The following is a 13,225-nucleotide window of genomic DNA, read 5'->3' on the forward strand; positions in this document are numbered from 1 at the left end:
TACCCCATCTCCCACAGAAACTGGTATTTATGAAGGAAGAGAAAGCCGTGAGAATGTCCATACCTCACTTAAACTTCAGGTTAGCGTACACATGTTTTTCTAGACCCTTTTTCAATATGAGCTTGATAAATTAATCATTGATCATCCTTCTGATGCTTAATAGTACTGACTGTGATGATACTATGATGATGGTTTACAGGTATGGGCTGTCTACAGGTAAAGACAGCTGTTCTGTGCTGTTGGATGACCCATGATGAAACACAAGAAGTTCAACTGGGCTGCGCTTTTTATTTTCTGTTCTTCCTGTACTAATGAGTGGTAGTATCAAGTATCAGTTTACAAGAGTGGTTAAGTGTTACGTTTTACCGTTAAGCAAGATGAGGACCCAAATGCAGACACACAGGTGAGGCAGGAATAAGGGAACAAAAGGCGAGCTTTAATAAACAAAGCTGAAATACAAAAACCAAGAGAACTAGAAAAACGAAAACCAGTCACAGGGACCAAAAACAAAGTAGCAACATAAAGCTTAAACAAAGTGCAACAAAAGCAAAGTACAAATCAAATGAGAAACAAGAAACCAAAATCAGAACATACCAGCAGGGAGACACTTGGGGACATGAAGGGTGAAGAGAGAAAAGCAAACAGGTGGACACAGGCGAAGACGGAAGAACACGGACGAACAGACGGAAGACGACGGAACAACATGGAACCAGACAGAAGAAGACGGAACCACACGGACGGAAACGGAACGAACTGATGAAGACATGAGGGAGAACAAAGACTATATAAAAGTGGCCCTCGGCATCGTAACACTCACACTAACAGGTGTGTGTGTGTGTGTACGTGTGTGTGTGTGTTTCCACAGTGGACAGGTTGAGTGAGCTCCTGCTGGGCTCCAGTGTGGACATCCCTCTTCCATGCCATCCCAACCACATGGAGGCGGTAGAAACCAGTGAGTCACTGACCACTTCACTCTGTCAACACAACCAGAATTGGGCTCATTGTTGCTGTCATGCAGCAACACAAACATAAAACAATCGGAAGCCAGAACAGTTTTATTAAATTACCATGCATACAATGACACCTTAACATACTGTACATTAAATCAACATGGAAAGCTATAAAATTTAACATTAATTAATGATTCCCTCCACAAAGAAAATGAATTTTATCTCACTGAAGACATTTTTATTAGGGCAAATTTGAGGTGTGGGTTGTGGTTGAGGCTGAGCAGGTCACAGTGGGAGCAGGTGAGGTAGACATGAGGCATTGAGGTCAGTCCAAAAAAATGCACACCCAAAGATTGCAGTCACTAGCCTCATGTGATTTCACAGTTTAAGTCACATTTAATGAGGACAGAACCAGATACTCCCTGCCCCCTCTTTGTTTGCTGTGATGAAATAGTCAGACATTCATTATAATAAATGTTTAGTTTTTCGCTTTTTTGCGTTTGTCTCTGCTCAGGTGATCAGGATCTGTTGGTCAATGGAGCCCATGATTTCTTTGCAGCAAAGGTAAGCTGGGGGCCAAGGTGGAAGTGTAATAGGTGGAAATGGGTTTTTGTGGGGTGACACTGTCAGGTAGGGTTGAATGCATCATCATTATTTTAATATATAATTGATATAATATATTATTATTAATTTAACACCATTCTCTTAACAGCTTTAAGTCCAACTGTGTCAGACTATCTTTACAGCCTGGACCAGAGGTTATTGCTGTGTGGTGTGGAGTGAAAATCAGATGCAACCATTGTCAGATATTGTTCTGGTGGTCTGAGGCATTGTTGCACTGTACTATTGGATGTCTAATTGTAACATCGGGAAACCCCCTACATTTAATGCTCCACCTGCCTAATGCTGCTCTGCTCCCTGATTTGGGGATGGTGGTCTGTATGTCTGAGAGGAGAACTTGTTGAGCCACCTGCATAGCTTTTGTTTACAGATTTCCAGTTTGAATTGTTCATAATAAAAAAACATCGTACAGAGGGTTAATTGCAAGTATGTTTAGGAATTTCTAACATGAAAATACAATATCAACAAGGTTCTGCATTATAAGCCTAACTTGTAGAGGTGCCCTGTGTAAAAATGTAGTTCCAAGACTTAGTTATTAATTATATTATTAATAGTTAACGCTATGTTTATACAGAAAAACAGATCAGTATCAGGTTGTAAGGGTTAATGTTAAAACAAGATTTTTCACATTATTACACCATACAGATGTAAATCAACTTGACTTCTTATAACAATATACTATTTATTGTCTAATGTGAAACGTTTCATGTAATAACATGATTCCTTATTGTTATAACGAGAAACTTTTCTTTTTATAGCAATATAGTATTTATCTTGTCATAATGTGAAACGTTTCATGTTTAAACATGACTCATGTTATAACATAAAAGGTTTCATATTGTAACGTGAAAATATATTCTTATAATATGAAACACTTAATGGTATAACAATAAATTATGACAATAAATTATCAGGTTATAACAAGATAAATAGTTATCATGTCATAATGTGGAACGTTTCCCACTATAACATGAAACTGATCCAATTTTCTTTTTCTGATGTGGCAGCATTCGCTTCTATATTTGGGGCTTAATTTGAGCTGAATGCTGCCGGAACAAAATCTGAGACCTCCCAGATTGGCACCTATTTGACTGGATTTGGCACCTTGTTTGTCACTATCAAACTCTGTAAATACATTTTATGTGATATTTAATGTTATCTAATCTGTTTTTCTGTTATTCCCACTGAAGTTACAGACACACAGACAGAGAATTAGTTTCTTAGCCTGCTGCTTTTTGTGGTTGTAAACAGAACTTTTGGTCCTTCCATATTAGCAGAACAATAAGAAGCAGAAGAAGAAATAGCTGCAGCTGAGAGTTGATAATGTTATATTACTATAATGATGGCAATTAAAGGTCGGACAAGATTGGCTTTTGCTACGAGGGAATGTATTGTAACATAAATCAGTTTTATACGGTTCATTTGATAATGACACAAATCATAAGTGCACACAGACACAAAAGGCTACACACGCTAAAATTCCAGGTTCTTCCAGGGAAAGTTAATACATTTCACAGAGAACTCCCAGGAAACACTGGGACCTCAATTCCCAGTTTTCTTTTAGTAAAGTCTGGTCCTGACTCTCCACTTCATTATGAAGCTGTCAGTGCATCATGGCACTGCTTTAAAAAGGATGAAAGGAGAAATATTATGGGCCACTTTGGTCACCAGCTGCTAATACACTCAACCATAAAGGATGAAAAGGCATTCTTGGGGGGAGCTGGGACCCATGGACACACCACCATTCACTGTCACACCTTCTTTTAGGAATGTAAATTATAATGCATGTACTGATGCATAATTAATATCTAATGATTGTATTATGTAACACCATCATCATGATTCTCTTCTCTGTTTGTGTTTTTTACCTTCTGAAGGATTGCATGAGGAGTCCAGACAAGCCACCAACCACAGTAAGTAAAGGGCGTCAAGCTTTGAATTGAATGGAATTGTGTGTGTGTGTGTGTGTGTGTTTGTGTGTGTGAGTGTGTGTGTGTGTGACATCAGTAATGAGAATGCTGCCTGTGTTTGATAGGAGATCCTTCAGAGGCTGATGAATCTCAGTGTTTATCTCCATGCACTCCAGGTGAGTATCTTTCTGTACGTCTTTAACACACTTGTACATCATGTACAACAGCATACAGTATAGCACACCACATTATGCTACATACAGTGCAGATATAATTTACTTTATATATATATATATATATATATATATATATATATATATATATATATATATATATATATATATATATATATAGCATGCTAAACAACAAGGGAACTTTAAATACTGACTTTTAACCACAGTAAACAATTCAGCCTTTCCCATGTAAAATAACAAAAACTGCAATAGTCATCAAATTATCAATAATTACAAGCAGAAACAACTTACATCTCCTCAAGAACGCACACGTCATTAGGGAAACACAGAATGTCCATGCAGCTTCACACATCTGCTCACTGACTGGTCTGCTGCTTTCCAGTGTGACTGGGCGTGTCCTGACTCGTTCACTGCTAATTGTCCTTGTACCAGTAGAGGGTGCTGTCGGACCTTGACCTATAGGGCTTTCTTACAATATATACACTGAACAAAAATATAAACGCAACACTTTTGTTTTTGCTCCCATTTTTCATGAGCTGAACTCAAAGATCTAAAACATTTTCTATATACACAAAAGACCATTTCTGTCAAATATTGTTCACAAATCTGTCTAAATCTGTGTTAGTGAGCACTTCTCCTTTGCCGAGATAATCCATCCCACCTAACAGGTGTGGCATATCAAGATGCTGATTAGACAGCATGAATATCGCATAGGTGTGCCTTAGGCTGGCCACAATAAAAGGTCACTCTGAAATGTGCAGTTTTGCTTTACTGGGGGGGTCTGGGGGGGTCAGAAAACCAGTCAGTATCTGGTGTGACCACCATTTGCCCACCAGAGCTGTTGCCCTTGAACTGAATGTTAATGTCTCTATCATAAGCCGTCTCCAAAGGCGTTTCAGACAATTTGGCAGTACATCCAACCGGTCTCACAACCGCAGACCACGTGTAACCACACCAGCCCAGGACCTCCACATCCAGCGTGTTCACCTCCAAGATCGTCTGAGACCAGCCACCCGGACAGCTGCTGCAACAATCGGTTTGCATAACCAAAGAATTTCTGCACAAACTGTCGGAAACCGTCTCAGGGAAGCTCATCTGCATGCTCGTTGTCCTAATCAGGGTCTTGACCTGACTGCAGTTTGTCGTCATAACCGACTTGAGTGGGCAAATGCTCACATTCAATGGCGTCTGGCACGTTGGAGAGTGTTCTCTTCACGGATGACTCCCGGTTTTCACTGTTCAGGGCAGAGTGTCGTGTGGGTGAGCGGTTTGCTGATGTCAACGTTGTGGATCGAGTGGCCCATGGTGGCGGTGGGGTTATGGTAGGGGTAGGCGTATGTTATGGACAACGAACACAGGTGCATTTTATTGATGGCATTGTGAATGCACAGAGATAACGTGACGAGATCCTGAGGCCCATTGTTGTGCCATTCATCCACGACCATCACCTCATGTTGCAGCATGATAATGCACGGCTCCATGTTGCAAGGATCTGTACACAATTCCTGGAAGCTGAAAACATCCCAGTTCTTGCATGGCCAGCATACACACCGGACATGTCACCCATTGAGCATGTTTGGGATGCTCTGGATCGGCGTATACGACAGCGTGTTCCAGTTCCTGCCAATATCCAGCAACTTCGCACAGCCATTGAAGAGGAGTGGACCAACATTCCACAGGCCACAATCAACAACCTGATCAACTCTATGCAGCAAATGGTGGTCACACCAGATACTGACTGGTTTTCTGACCCCCCAGACCCCCCCAGTAAAGCAAAACTGCACATTTCAGAGTGGCCTTTTATTGTGGCCAGCCTAAGGCACACCTGTGCAATATTCATGCTGTCTAATCAGCATCTTGATATGCCACACCTGTTAGGTGGGATGGATTATCTCGGCAAAGGAGAAGTGCTCACTAACACAGATTTAGACAGATTTGTGAACGATATTTGAGAGAAATGGATCTTTTGTGTATATAGAAAATGTTTTAGATCTTTGAGTTCAGCTCATGGAAAATGGGAGCAAAAACAAAAGTGTTGTGTTTATATTTTTGTTCAGTGTATATATATATATATATATATATATATATATATATACACATGTATGTATATATATATATATATATATATATATATATATATATATATATGTATAGCTTCTGATATTGATTAATTGTTATTGTTATTGTTAATTGACAATATTTGAGTTAATTACAGTCACACCTGTGGATGTATTTTAAGGCTCACCTCAAACACACTGCCTCCTTGTGTGGCATCATGGGAAAATCAAAAGAAATCAGCCAAGATATCAGAATTCAAAATGTGTCCAACATAGTAAAACAACAGTAAATTCAGTGACAAATGTGAGAAGATTTCCAGACATTAAGTATTGTAAAAAGTGTATTGTCATGCCTTGGGGAGTTATAGCCAGCTCAGCCAGATATATTGGATATGTGATATATGATATGTGAAAGTGTGAATTTTATTGGCGAATGCACCCAATGAAAAGTATGTTCATCCCACCTGTAGGAGGGGTGGATGACTGATCCTCCAATAAGATCGTTGTATTCTCCTGTTCATACTGGCCATTAATAGATACCCTTCTTAAATCAACAGTCTGAAGTCATAAGATGTACAGCAGTCTGAGTTAGACAAATGAAGTGGATATCTTCCAGTACCGAGTTATTTATTACAGTTTCCCTTGCTGCTTTGTACTCTTTGTAAATGCTCTCCTTTTTGTTGGACATTGTTTCCTTGATCAAAACAAAAATCTGAACCATAGAATTGTATTAAAACTTTAAATTTGGTTTCTCCATCAAATCCTGCAGGGTGCCGTCATCAAACAAGACTCCATCTTGGAGCTGCTGCTGCAGCCACAGGACACCATGACACCAGCTACAGGAGGAGTATGGCGCCCTCTCTGGCGAGATGGTGGAAATCGGGAGGCCAATACAGGGTCTACCATTGGGGAGCTGGCTCTTTTGCAGAGACAACACAGCCTGCTGCAGGAGGAGCTGCTGAGGCTGCGGGATGCCGAGAGCCGGTTCAAGGACAGTGAGAGGGCCAGGGCCAAGCTGGAGCGGCAGGTCCGACACATGAAGGTCTGCAGTGGGGCTGTAGTCGCCTCCCAGCAGCTGGGGGAGCAGGCCTTTCAGGTAAGGATACAAGGGACATTTTAAAAAATTGTCAAAATAACCTGGATAACCTGGCCTTTAGTCCCTATTACCATAAGTCAACATTGAAGCATTTCCAAAAAGAATGTTATAATTAGACATGCCAGCATGGTAGACTGACTCAGCAGATGTAGACTGTTGTTATAAGCCTGCCATTGGGCAGCAATCTCAGTCATCATTTTCCTCCATGCTGCTATCTGTGTGTACTGTTTTTACAATCCCCTTCACTACAGGAAACAACAAAGTGTAACATGGGCGGCACAGTGCACATGCACAGATAGACCCCAATGATAGCATAATATGCCAGACTACAGAGGTACGCAATATAGACCTACAACAGACAACAGTTAATGTAGAACCACAATTAATTATTATTATTATTTAATTTTTGTTGTTTTATTTACATTAATTAATGTGAAAAAGAAATGTGAATTTAGGGCCATTTAGACAATCCTGCAGAATTTTTCAATAAGATCATTGTATTATTTGGATTTATTCATAAATAGCCTTCTTTAAATACATAGGCTTACAGACTCTAAAGGAAATAGCATAGCACACTAGCTTCAGCACCGTAGTACTTGCTGGTTGCTAGTCTATATAGACAGGTGATTCTGAACGTCAAGTCAGGGTTTTGAATGGAAAGTTTGGAACGTCTTCCTGTATTCCAGAACACATTTCAGGCACTGAAAAGGAAACTTGTAAAACGCATCAATATGCATTAAAAAGTAGGCTAATACCAACTTGTCTGTCAGTAGAGTCGTTTTGTAAGCTCAAGCTAATTTTAACTGAACACATAGCTGCTATAGCCTTTAATTAATTAAATTTCTTACCGCTTCGTGTGCTCCTCCAAATTAACACTGCAACACTTGAGGATCATGATGGCCAAACAGTTAGTCGATTTTTCTGTATTTGGAAGCCGGAGCCTCTAATGCCTGCTTCCTTTTCTCTCTAAGCTTTTCAGCTCTTCCTTTTACTTTTTAAAATGTTTCATCTGATCTCGCTGTTGTTGATGCACGTCTCTAGATTGTTACCACAACAGGGGGCAAGCAAGGCCATTGGTAAAAACAAATTTCTCAGCAAGCCTTCCTTCTCAGGTTTTGGGAGGAAAATAAATGGTGGATAGCCTAAGCCTATACATAGTTTTTTATTTGTAATTAATCAGTTTTTGGACCTTCCCATAGCTGAAGGCAAAATATAAATAGATCAAAAATAGGTTGTAACTCAAAACCAACCGTAATAGTGAAGTACAACCAGGGAAAGTGGTATACAGCTGCTAGCTTGAAAGGTGTACTCTATGTGTGGAATTTTTAACCTGGTTATATGACCATAATGATCGCTAAACAGGTAGGGCCAGTGAAAAGGCAAGACTGGGCGGTGCAAGCGAAAGCGTCTGATTGGCCCAAGAAAGCGACGGCCCACCAGGATTTGTCCCGGTTTGCCAGATGGTCAGTCCACCACTGTTTATCAATGGCTTTTTGCAATTTTGGTACCACCTGGCATAGATATCAACATATCCACCGATCAGCCACAACACTAAAAGGGGTGAGGTGAATAACATTGATCACCTCATTACAAAGGTTGGGATAGTCAGTTGTCAAAGTTGATGGGTTGAAAGTGGACACATGGGCAAGCGTAATGATCTGAGCACCTCGGCAAGGGCCAATTGTGATGGCTAGACGACTGGGTCAGAACATCTTCAAAATGGTCATGTGCAGTGTTCCAGGTCTGCAGTGGTTTTTACTTACAAAAACTTGATTGATACTTGTGGGGAATGAAGGCTAAAAGTTAAAAGTCTTAATGTTGGCTACAATAGAGAGGTGTCAGAACACACAGTGCATAGCTTGCTATGTCTGGGCCTGCATAGCCACAGACCAAACAGACTGCCTAAGTCAACCACTGTCCACCTCCAAAAATGGCTACAATTGGCACGTGGGCATGGACTTTCAATGTCCTCGCACTGCTGGAGGGCTACGTGAATGAAATAATTACCACCTCATCCACACACACCTTGTTTTCTGTGTCAAAAAAAAATTGGTTCTCTTCGTTTTCCCATCGGTTGTGGCCATGGTTCACTGTAAAGAACGACTGATCAGCTGCTCATTTCCATGCATAAACAGACATAAGGCACTTTGCACTGACCATTTATCATTGAATGTGGGTGTGGAGAGAACGGGATAAGGGACTGATCCATGTGAGCACATTTCCAAGTTGATTTGGGATTTATAAAAGGAAATTTTGCCGTATGTACATTTCCTCATTCGTAAGTAAGCAAACATTAGTGTGGATTCTCCACAGAGTTTTATAAATGAGACCCCAGAACTGGACTTGAACTTTATCAGAAGCTCATTTCTGATGGTGATATCCGTTAGATTCATGAAAGATGTTCAACCCTTCATGGCAGCAGTATTTCCTGATGCCAGTGGCCTATAATGTTCCCTGCCACACTTTTCAAGAAAACATGTCAGATTTATGGTTTCTTTAAGGAATTAGGTGTTTGAACACACACATTGTGAACAGTGTCAGTGTCAGGTTTCTACAATCTCATACCTCTTGCTGTTTCAGCCTGTCTCTCTGCAATCAGGAAGGGAGCTCTCAACTGGAGACATCCCTCAGGCCAACCAGGAACCTGTCCACCAGTCAGATGGTGTCCAGGACAGCAGTGACTTGGAGGTAGACATGACATCAGATGATGATGATGGAACAGCATCTGAAAGCTCCAAAGGTCAGATTACAGACTTCACTCAAAATGGTTGTGAATGTTTCATGCATCATTTTGTTTTTTAGGTAGTGGTTCCCGTGCAGCTAACGACACTGGAGCTACAATGAGGTTTGGCAAACAAAATTTCAAATTTAGTTGTAAGTTACTTTTGAAGTGTTGAAACCCAATATATTTCATGATTCAGGATTCAGTCAAGATGATGGTGCTTTTGGGTGCTACGGTCTGCATAAGGCTTATCTGTTTAAGGGATGGGCAGCACAGCGGCGCAGTGGTTAGCGCTGTTGCCCCACAGCAAGAAGGTCCTTGACTCTGAAAAGGATAAGTAGTAACAGACAGTGGATGGATATTTTAGGCATGTTTACACAGCATCACAAATTTTGGGGAATATTGTTAAGTGAGGAATGGCTGTGTTCCAGCAGGTAGAGCCAGTCCACTAATCAGAGTAGAATCCGAATCAAATCCTGGCTCCAGCTGCATGTTGAATTGTCCTTAGGCAAGATACTGAACCCTAGAATTGCTCCTGGTAGTTGTCCGCTGGTTGAACAGATGCATGAAAGGCTGAGCAAAGTAATAATGTGGGGTGCTTTGGTCAGGAAGCAGTGTATCACTCCTGGTTGGTAGACCAGTTGATTATTAGTGCCATAAAAAAAAGTCCAGTTGAAATGTTACTAATCTGTGAACACATCCGTGCATTTTCCAACAGCCAATTACAACATTCTGTTATCAAATACTGTAATGGCATCTCAAATTATGGGGCAGTATTCAGCACAAACAAATAAAAGCCAGGGACCTGTACCCGGAGTTATCTGTAGTCCAACTGCTCACATAGTTAATGACACTCTCTGAGTTGTCTCATGATGATTTTTATTGCACCTCTTTCATCAGTATAACAACATACTTTAAAAACCCTGCTGTTTTCACCTCCTTTTATTCATCAACATACTGTTTCATTTATATTTTATCAGCGATGAAATGTAACTAAGTTACTCAAGCACTGCACTTAAGTACAATTTTGAGGAGCTTATACTTTTACTGTTTAATTTTACTCCATTTAATTTTGGAGGTAAATGTTCTAAATTTCACTTCACCACATTTGTTTGATAATTTAAGTAAGTAGTCACTTTGCAGATAGCATGTTGCATCAGAAAGCAGCACATTTTCAAATTAATGTATTTTATTGGCAGTTAGTTTAAAGAAAACACTGATTCTGTTAATCAGAAAAGTTTTAAATATGGGATCGAATTGGACCGATTCAGCATATATATCTGTCAATATACTGTATTTATAGTTATCTTTTACTTGCACTGTTGATACTTAAGTACATTTATTACTTTTAGACATTTACTCAAGTACTATTCATGTGGGTGACTTTCAATTTTACTAAAGTACTATTTTAACAAGATATCTTTACTTTTACTCAAGGAGGACTTTTTACAACACTGCATTTTATATGGCTTTCATATACAATCTATATCTAGGCGGGCTGTTATTGGACAAGCTTATTTTCAGAAAATGTCACCTTTTTCCTTGCTGGGACATATCAGTGCTTACTTGACACATATTCAGTTATTAGTGCCAGAAAACTTAAACAATTTCAAGCGCTAAGCAAAAATGTGTGAGGTTTGACCATTTTGCAATAGTCCCTCCCCACATGACATCGTAGCAGAATATTAGGTTTCAATTAAAGTATGTCATAGAATTATTGAATAGATTATAGAGTCAAGCCACCACACTTGTTGTAGTATCAGGGGAACAGAGGGCTGAATTTGAATTTGTTCTCTCTTTTTCAGATCTTCAAGATATTCCAGAAGAGATCTGATCCTGGCATGTGTCACATTGCTAATGAGCTCATAGCTATAATTGATTATGATGTAAACTAATTGACTCCCAACAATACACATTGTTGTGCTTTCTGACCAGTATGCCACAATGCAAAACAATGCACATGACTGTCTTATCTGCAAGTTTCCATGTTTATTTAGCTGCTTTGCTTTTGAGTAGATTGCTTGTGACAGTGACTTGTTTTAGTTTTCAGTTATGCTTTGAATTGTTTGGATTTCCTTCATTTAATTGCATCACTTGACCAAAGGGGTGTGGAAAACAAATGAATATTGCTAATATGTAACTCTAGTAAATCTTAAGATTTGACAAAATTAACATTAGGTCTGACAGCTACTGTTTTCAACATAAGCATAATCTTAAATAGTTTTATGTTTTATGTAAAGTAGTTGCAATCAAATTCACTTGAAATGAGAGGGCTCATTATTTTTTCCCCACAAAATCAGGGAATTTATAAGTATTTCATTTATTTATTGAAAAGGAATAATAATAATAATAATAATAATAATAATAATAATAATAATAATAATACAAAAAGCTGGGTGAAAACCAGTTGAAATGTTGAAATACAATTTGCACCTTTGCTGTTAATATGCTGATGTCTTTTAATTGTGTATGAAAGACTCCAGTCCCTCACTATGAACTGGACAGTGTTGGACAGTGTCTCCTTGCAGTTTGAAACCCAACAACCTCTGTGTGACAGAAAGCACTGCTCCTTTATTCATAAAAAACTAAAAAATGACATTTCTCAGCAATCTATACTGAAATACCAGAAGAATAGGTAACAAGCACAATGTAAAGCAATCCAATACAACTGCCCTGCAGTAAGTCCTGCTGTTTGAGATGCTGATCTGTCTTTGGTGACAACCTATAACATTTTTCAAATTTATGTGAATAAAGCACTGGGAAATACTCAGTCATTAAAACTCTAGCTGTCATATTGATTTGTCTCAGACACACACAGAGTCACAATCATTTAGGCCTGTTCATGCAAATTAAAGATGGATTTATAATAACTACCTGAAAGATCTGGTTGAAACAACAGTAATAAATAGAGTCACTTATAAAAGCATTTTACACTAAATAAATCAAAAGAAAAAAATCTATATTTTTATAATAACAATGTATCAATTGAAAATGTGGCAAGAATATGAAAATGTGAGAGGCTTGATCTGATTAAACTACAGAAAATGATCACCTGAATCTACAGCTGCCCTCCTGTTTACAGAGCTTTATACTGTGTTTCAGCTCATAGTTCATTCCCCACAACTTTACTATTTTGGTTCACCGTCACCGGTCTCATTTATCTCAGTTTTTTGGCAGCAGCTGGAAACGTTTCAGAAACAAAGCTCTAAAATCCCACTGTACACTACCGGCTCAACAGTTAGTCTGTTAACTGGTGAACAAAGTGGAGCACTGAGCAGTTAAAGAGGGAGATATTTCCCTTAGCAAATAATAGCTACCAGAGAGTGAATTTCTGGACTGACTTTCATCAGGTCACAAAGTGACTCCAAATAAATGATAATGTTTCTGTGTAACATATGGATGTGTAATCTAACAAGTTCCCCTGTAAAACATGATGATGGGTCAGTGCTGTGTTCACTATTTTCCCCAAGTTGCCAAAAAATCTGTAATTGCAATTTTTGCAATTTTAAGGGCTCCTTATCAACCCAAAAAACTTTTTGCTGTTGGGAGAAAAAAGGGAGCTCTATAACTCAGCATGTACTGGAGGAGACATGTTTGCACATTTGCCTCACTTGTGAATTTTTCTCAGTTCTTAGTCCAATTTAAAACACACGCTTTTACTCAGCTTTTACCCTG

General features: G+C 39.2%; 2 protein-coding genes across 2 annotated transcripts in view; both read left to right on the forward strand.

Moving 5' to 3' along the window:
* Positions 1 to 11,520, forward strand: part of arhgef2a (Rho guanine nucleotide exchange factor (GEF) 2a) — a 48,597-nt gene extending 37,077 nt beyond the window's left edge. Inside the window, exons 17-23 of the mRNA XM_073463310.1 lie at positions 866 to 952; positions 1,465 to 1,514; positions 3,449 to 3,484; positions 3,607 to 3,657; positions 6,502 to 6,828; positions 9,409 to 9,568; positions 11,356 to 11,520. Coding sequence (XP_073319411.1) covers positions 866 to 952; positions 1,465 to 1,514; positions 3,449 to 3,484; positions 3,607 to 3,657; positions 6,502 to 6,828; positions 9,409 to 9,568; positions 11,356 to 11,384 — 740 coding nt within the window. The 3' untranslated portion in view covers positions 11,385 to 11,520. The remainder of the gene's footprint in view (positions 1 to 865; positions 953 to 1,464; positions 1,515 to 3,448; positions 3,485 to 3,606; positions 3,658 to 6,501; positions 6,829 to 9,408; positions 9,569 to 11,355) is intronic.
* The window catches only part of LOC140993880 (homeodomain-interacting protein kinase 1-like), a 318,372-nt gene that overhangs the window by 238,491 nt on the left and 66,656 nt on the right, over positions 1 to 13,225 (forward strand). The window lies entirely within an intron of this gene.

The sequence above is a fragment of the Pagrus major genome, chromosome 3 (genome assembly GCF_040436345.1).
Source record: "Pagrus major chromosome 3, Pma_NU_1.0".
NCBI classification, from domain to species: domain Eukaryota; kingdom Metazoa; phylum Chordata; class Actinopteri; order Spariformes; family Sparidae; genus Pagrus; species Pagrus major.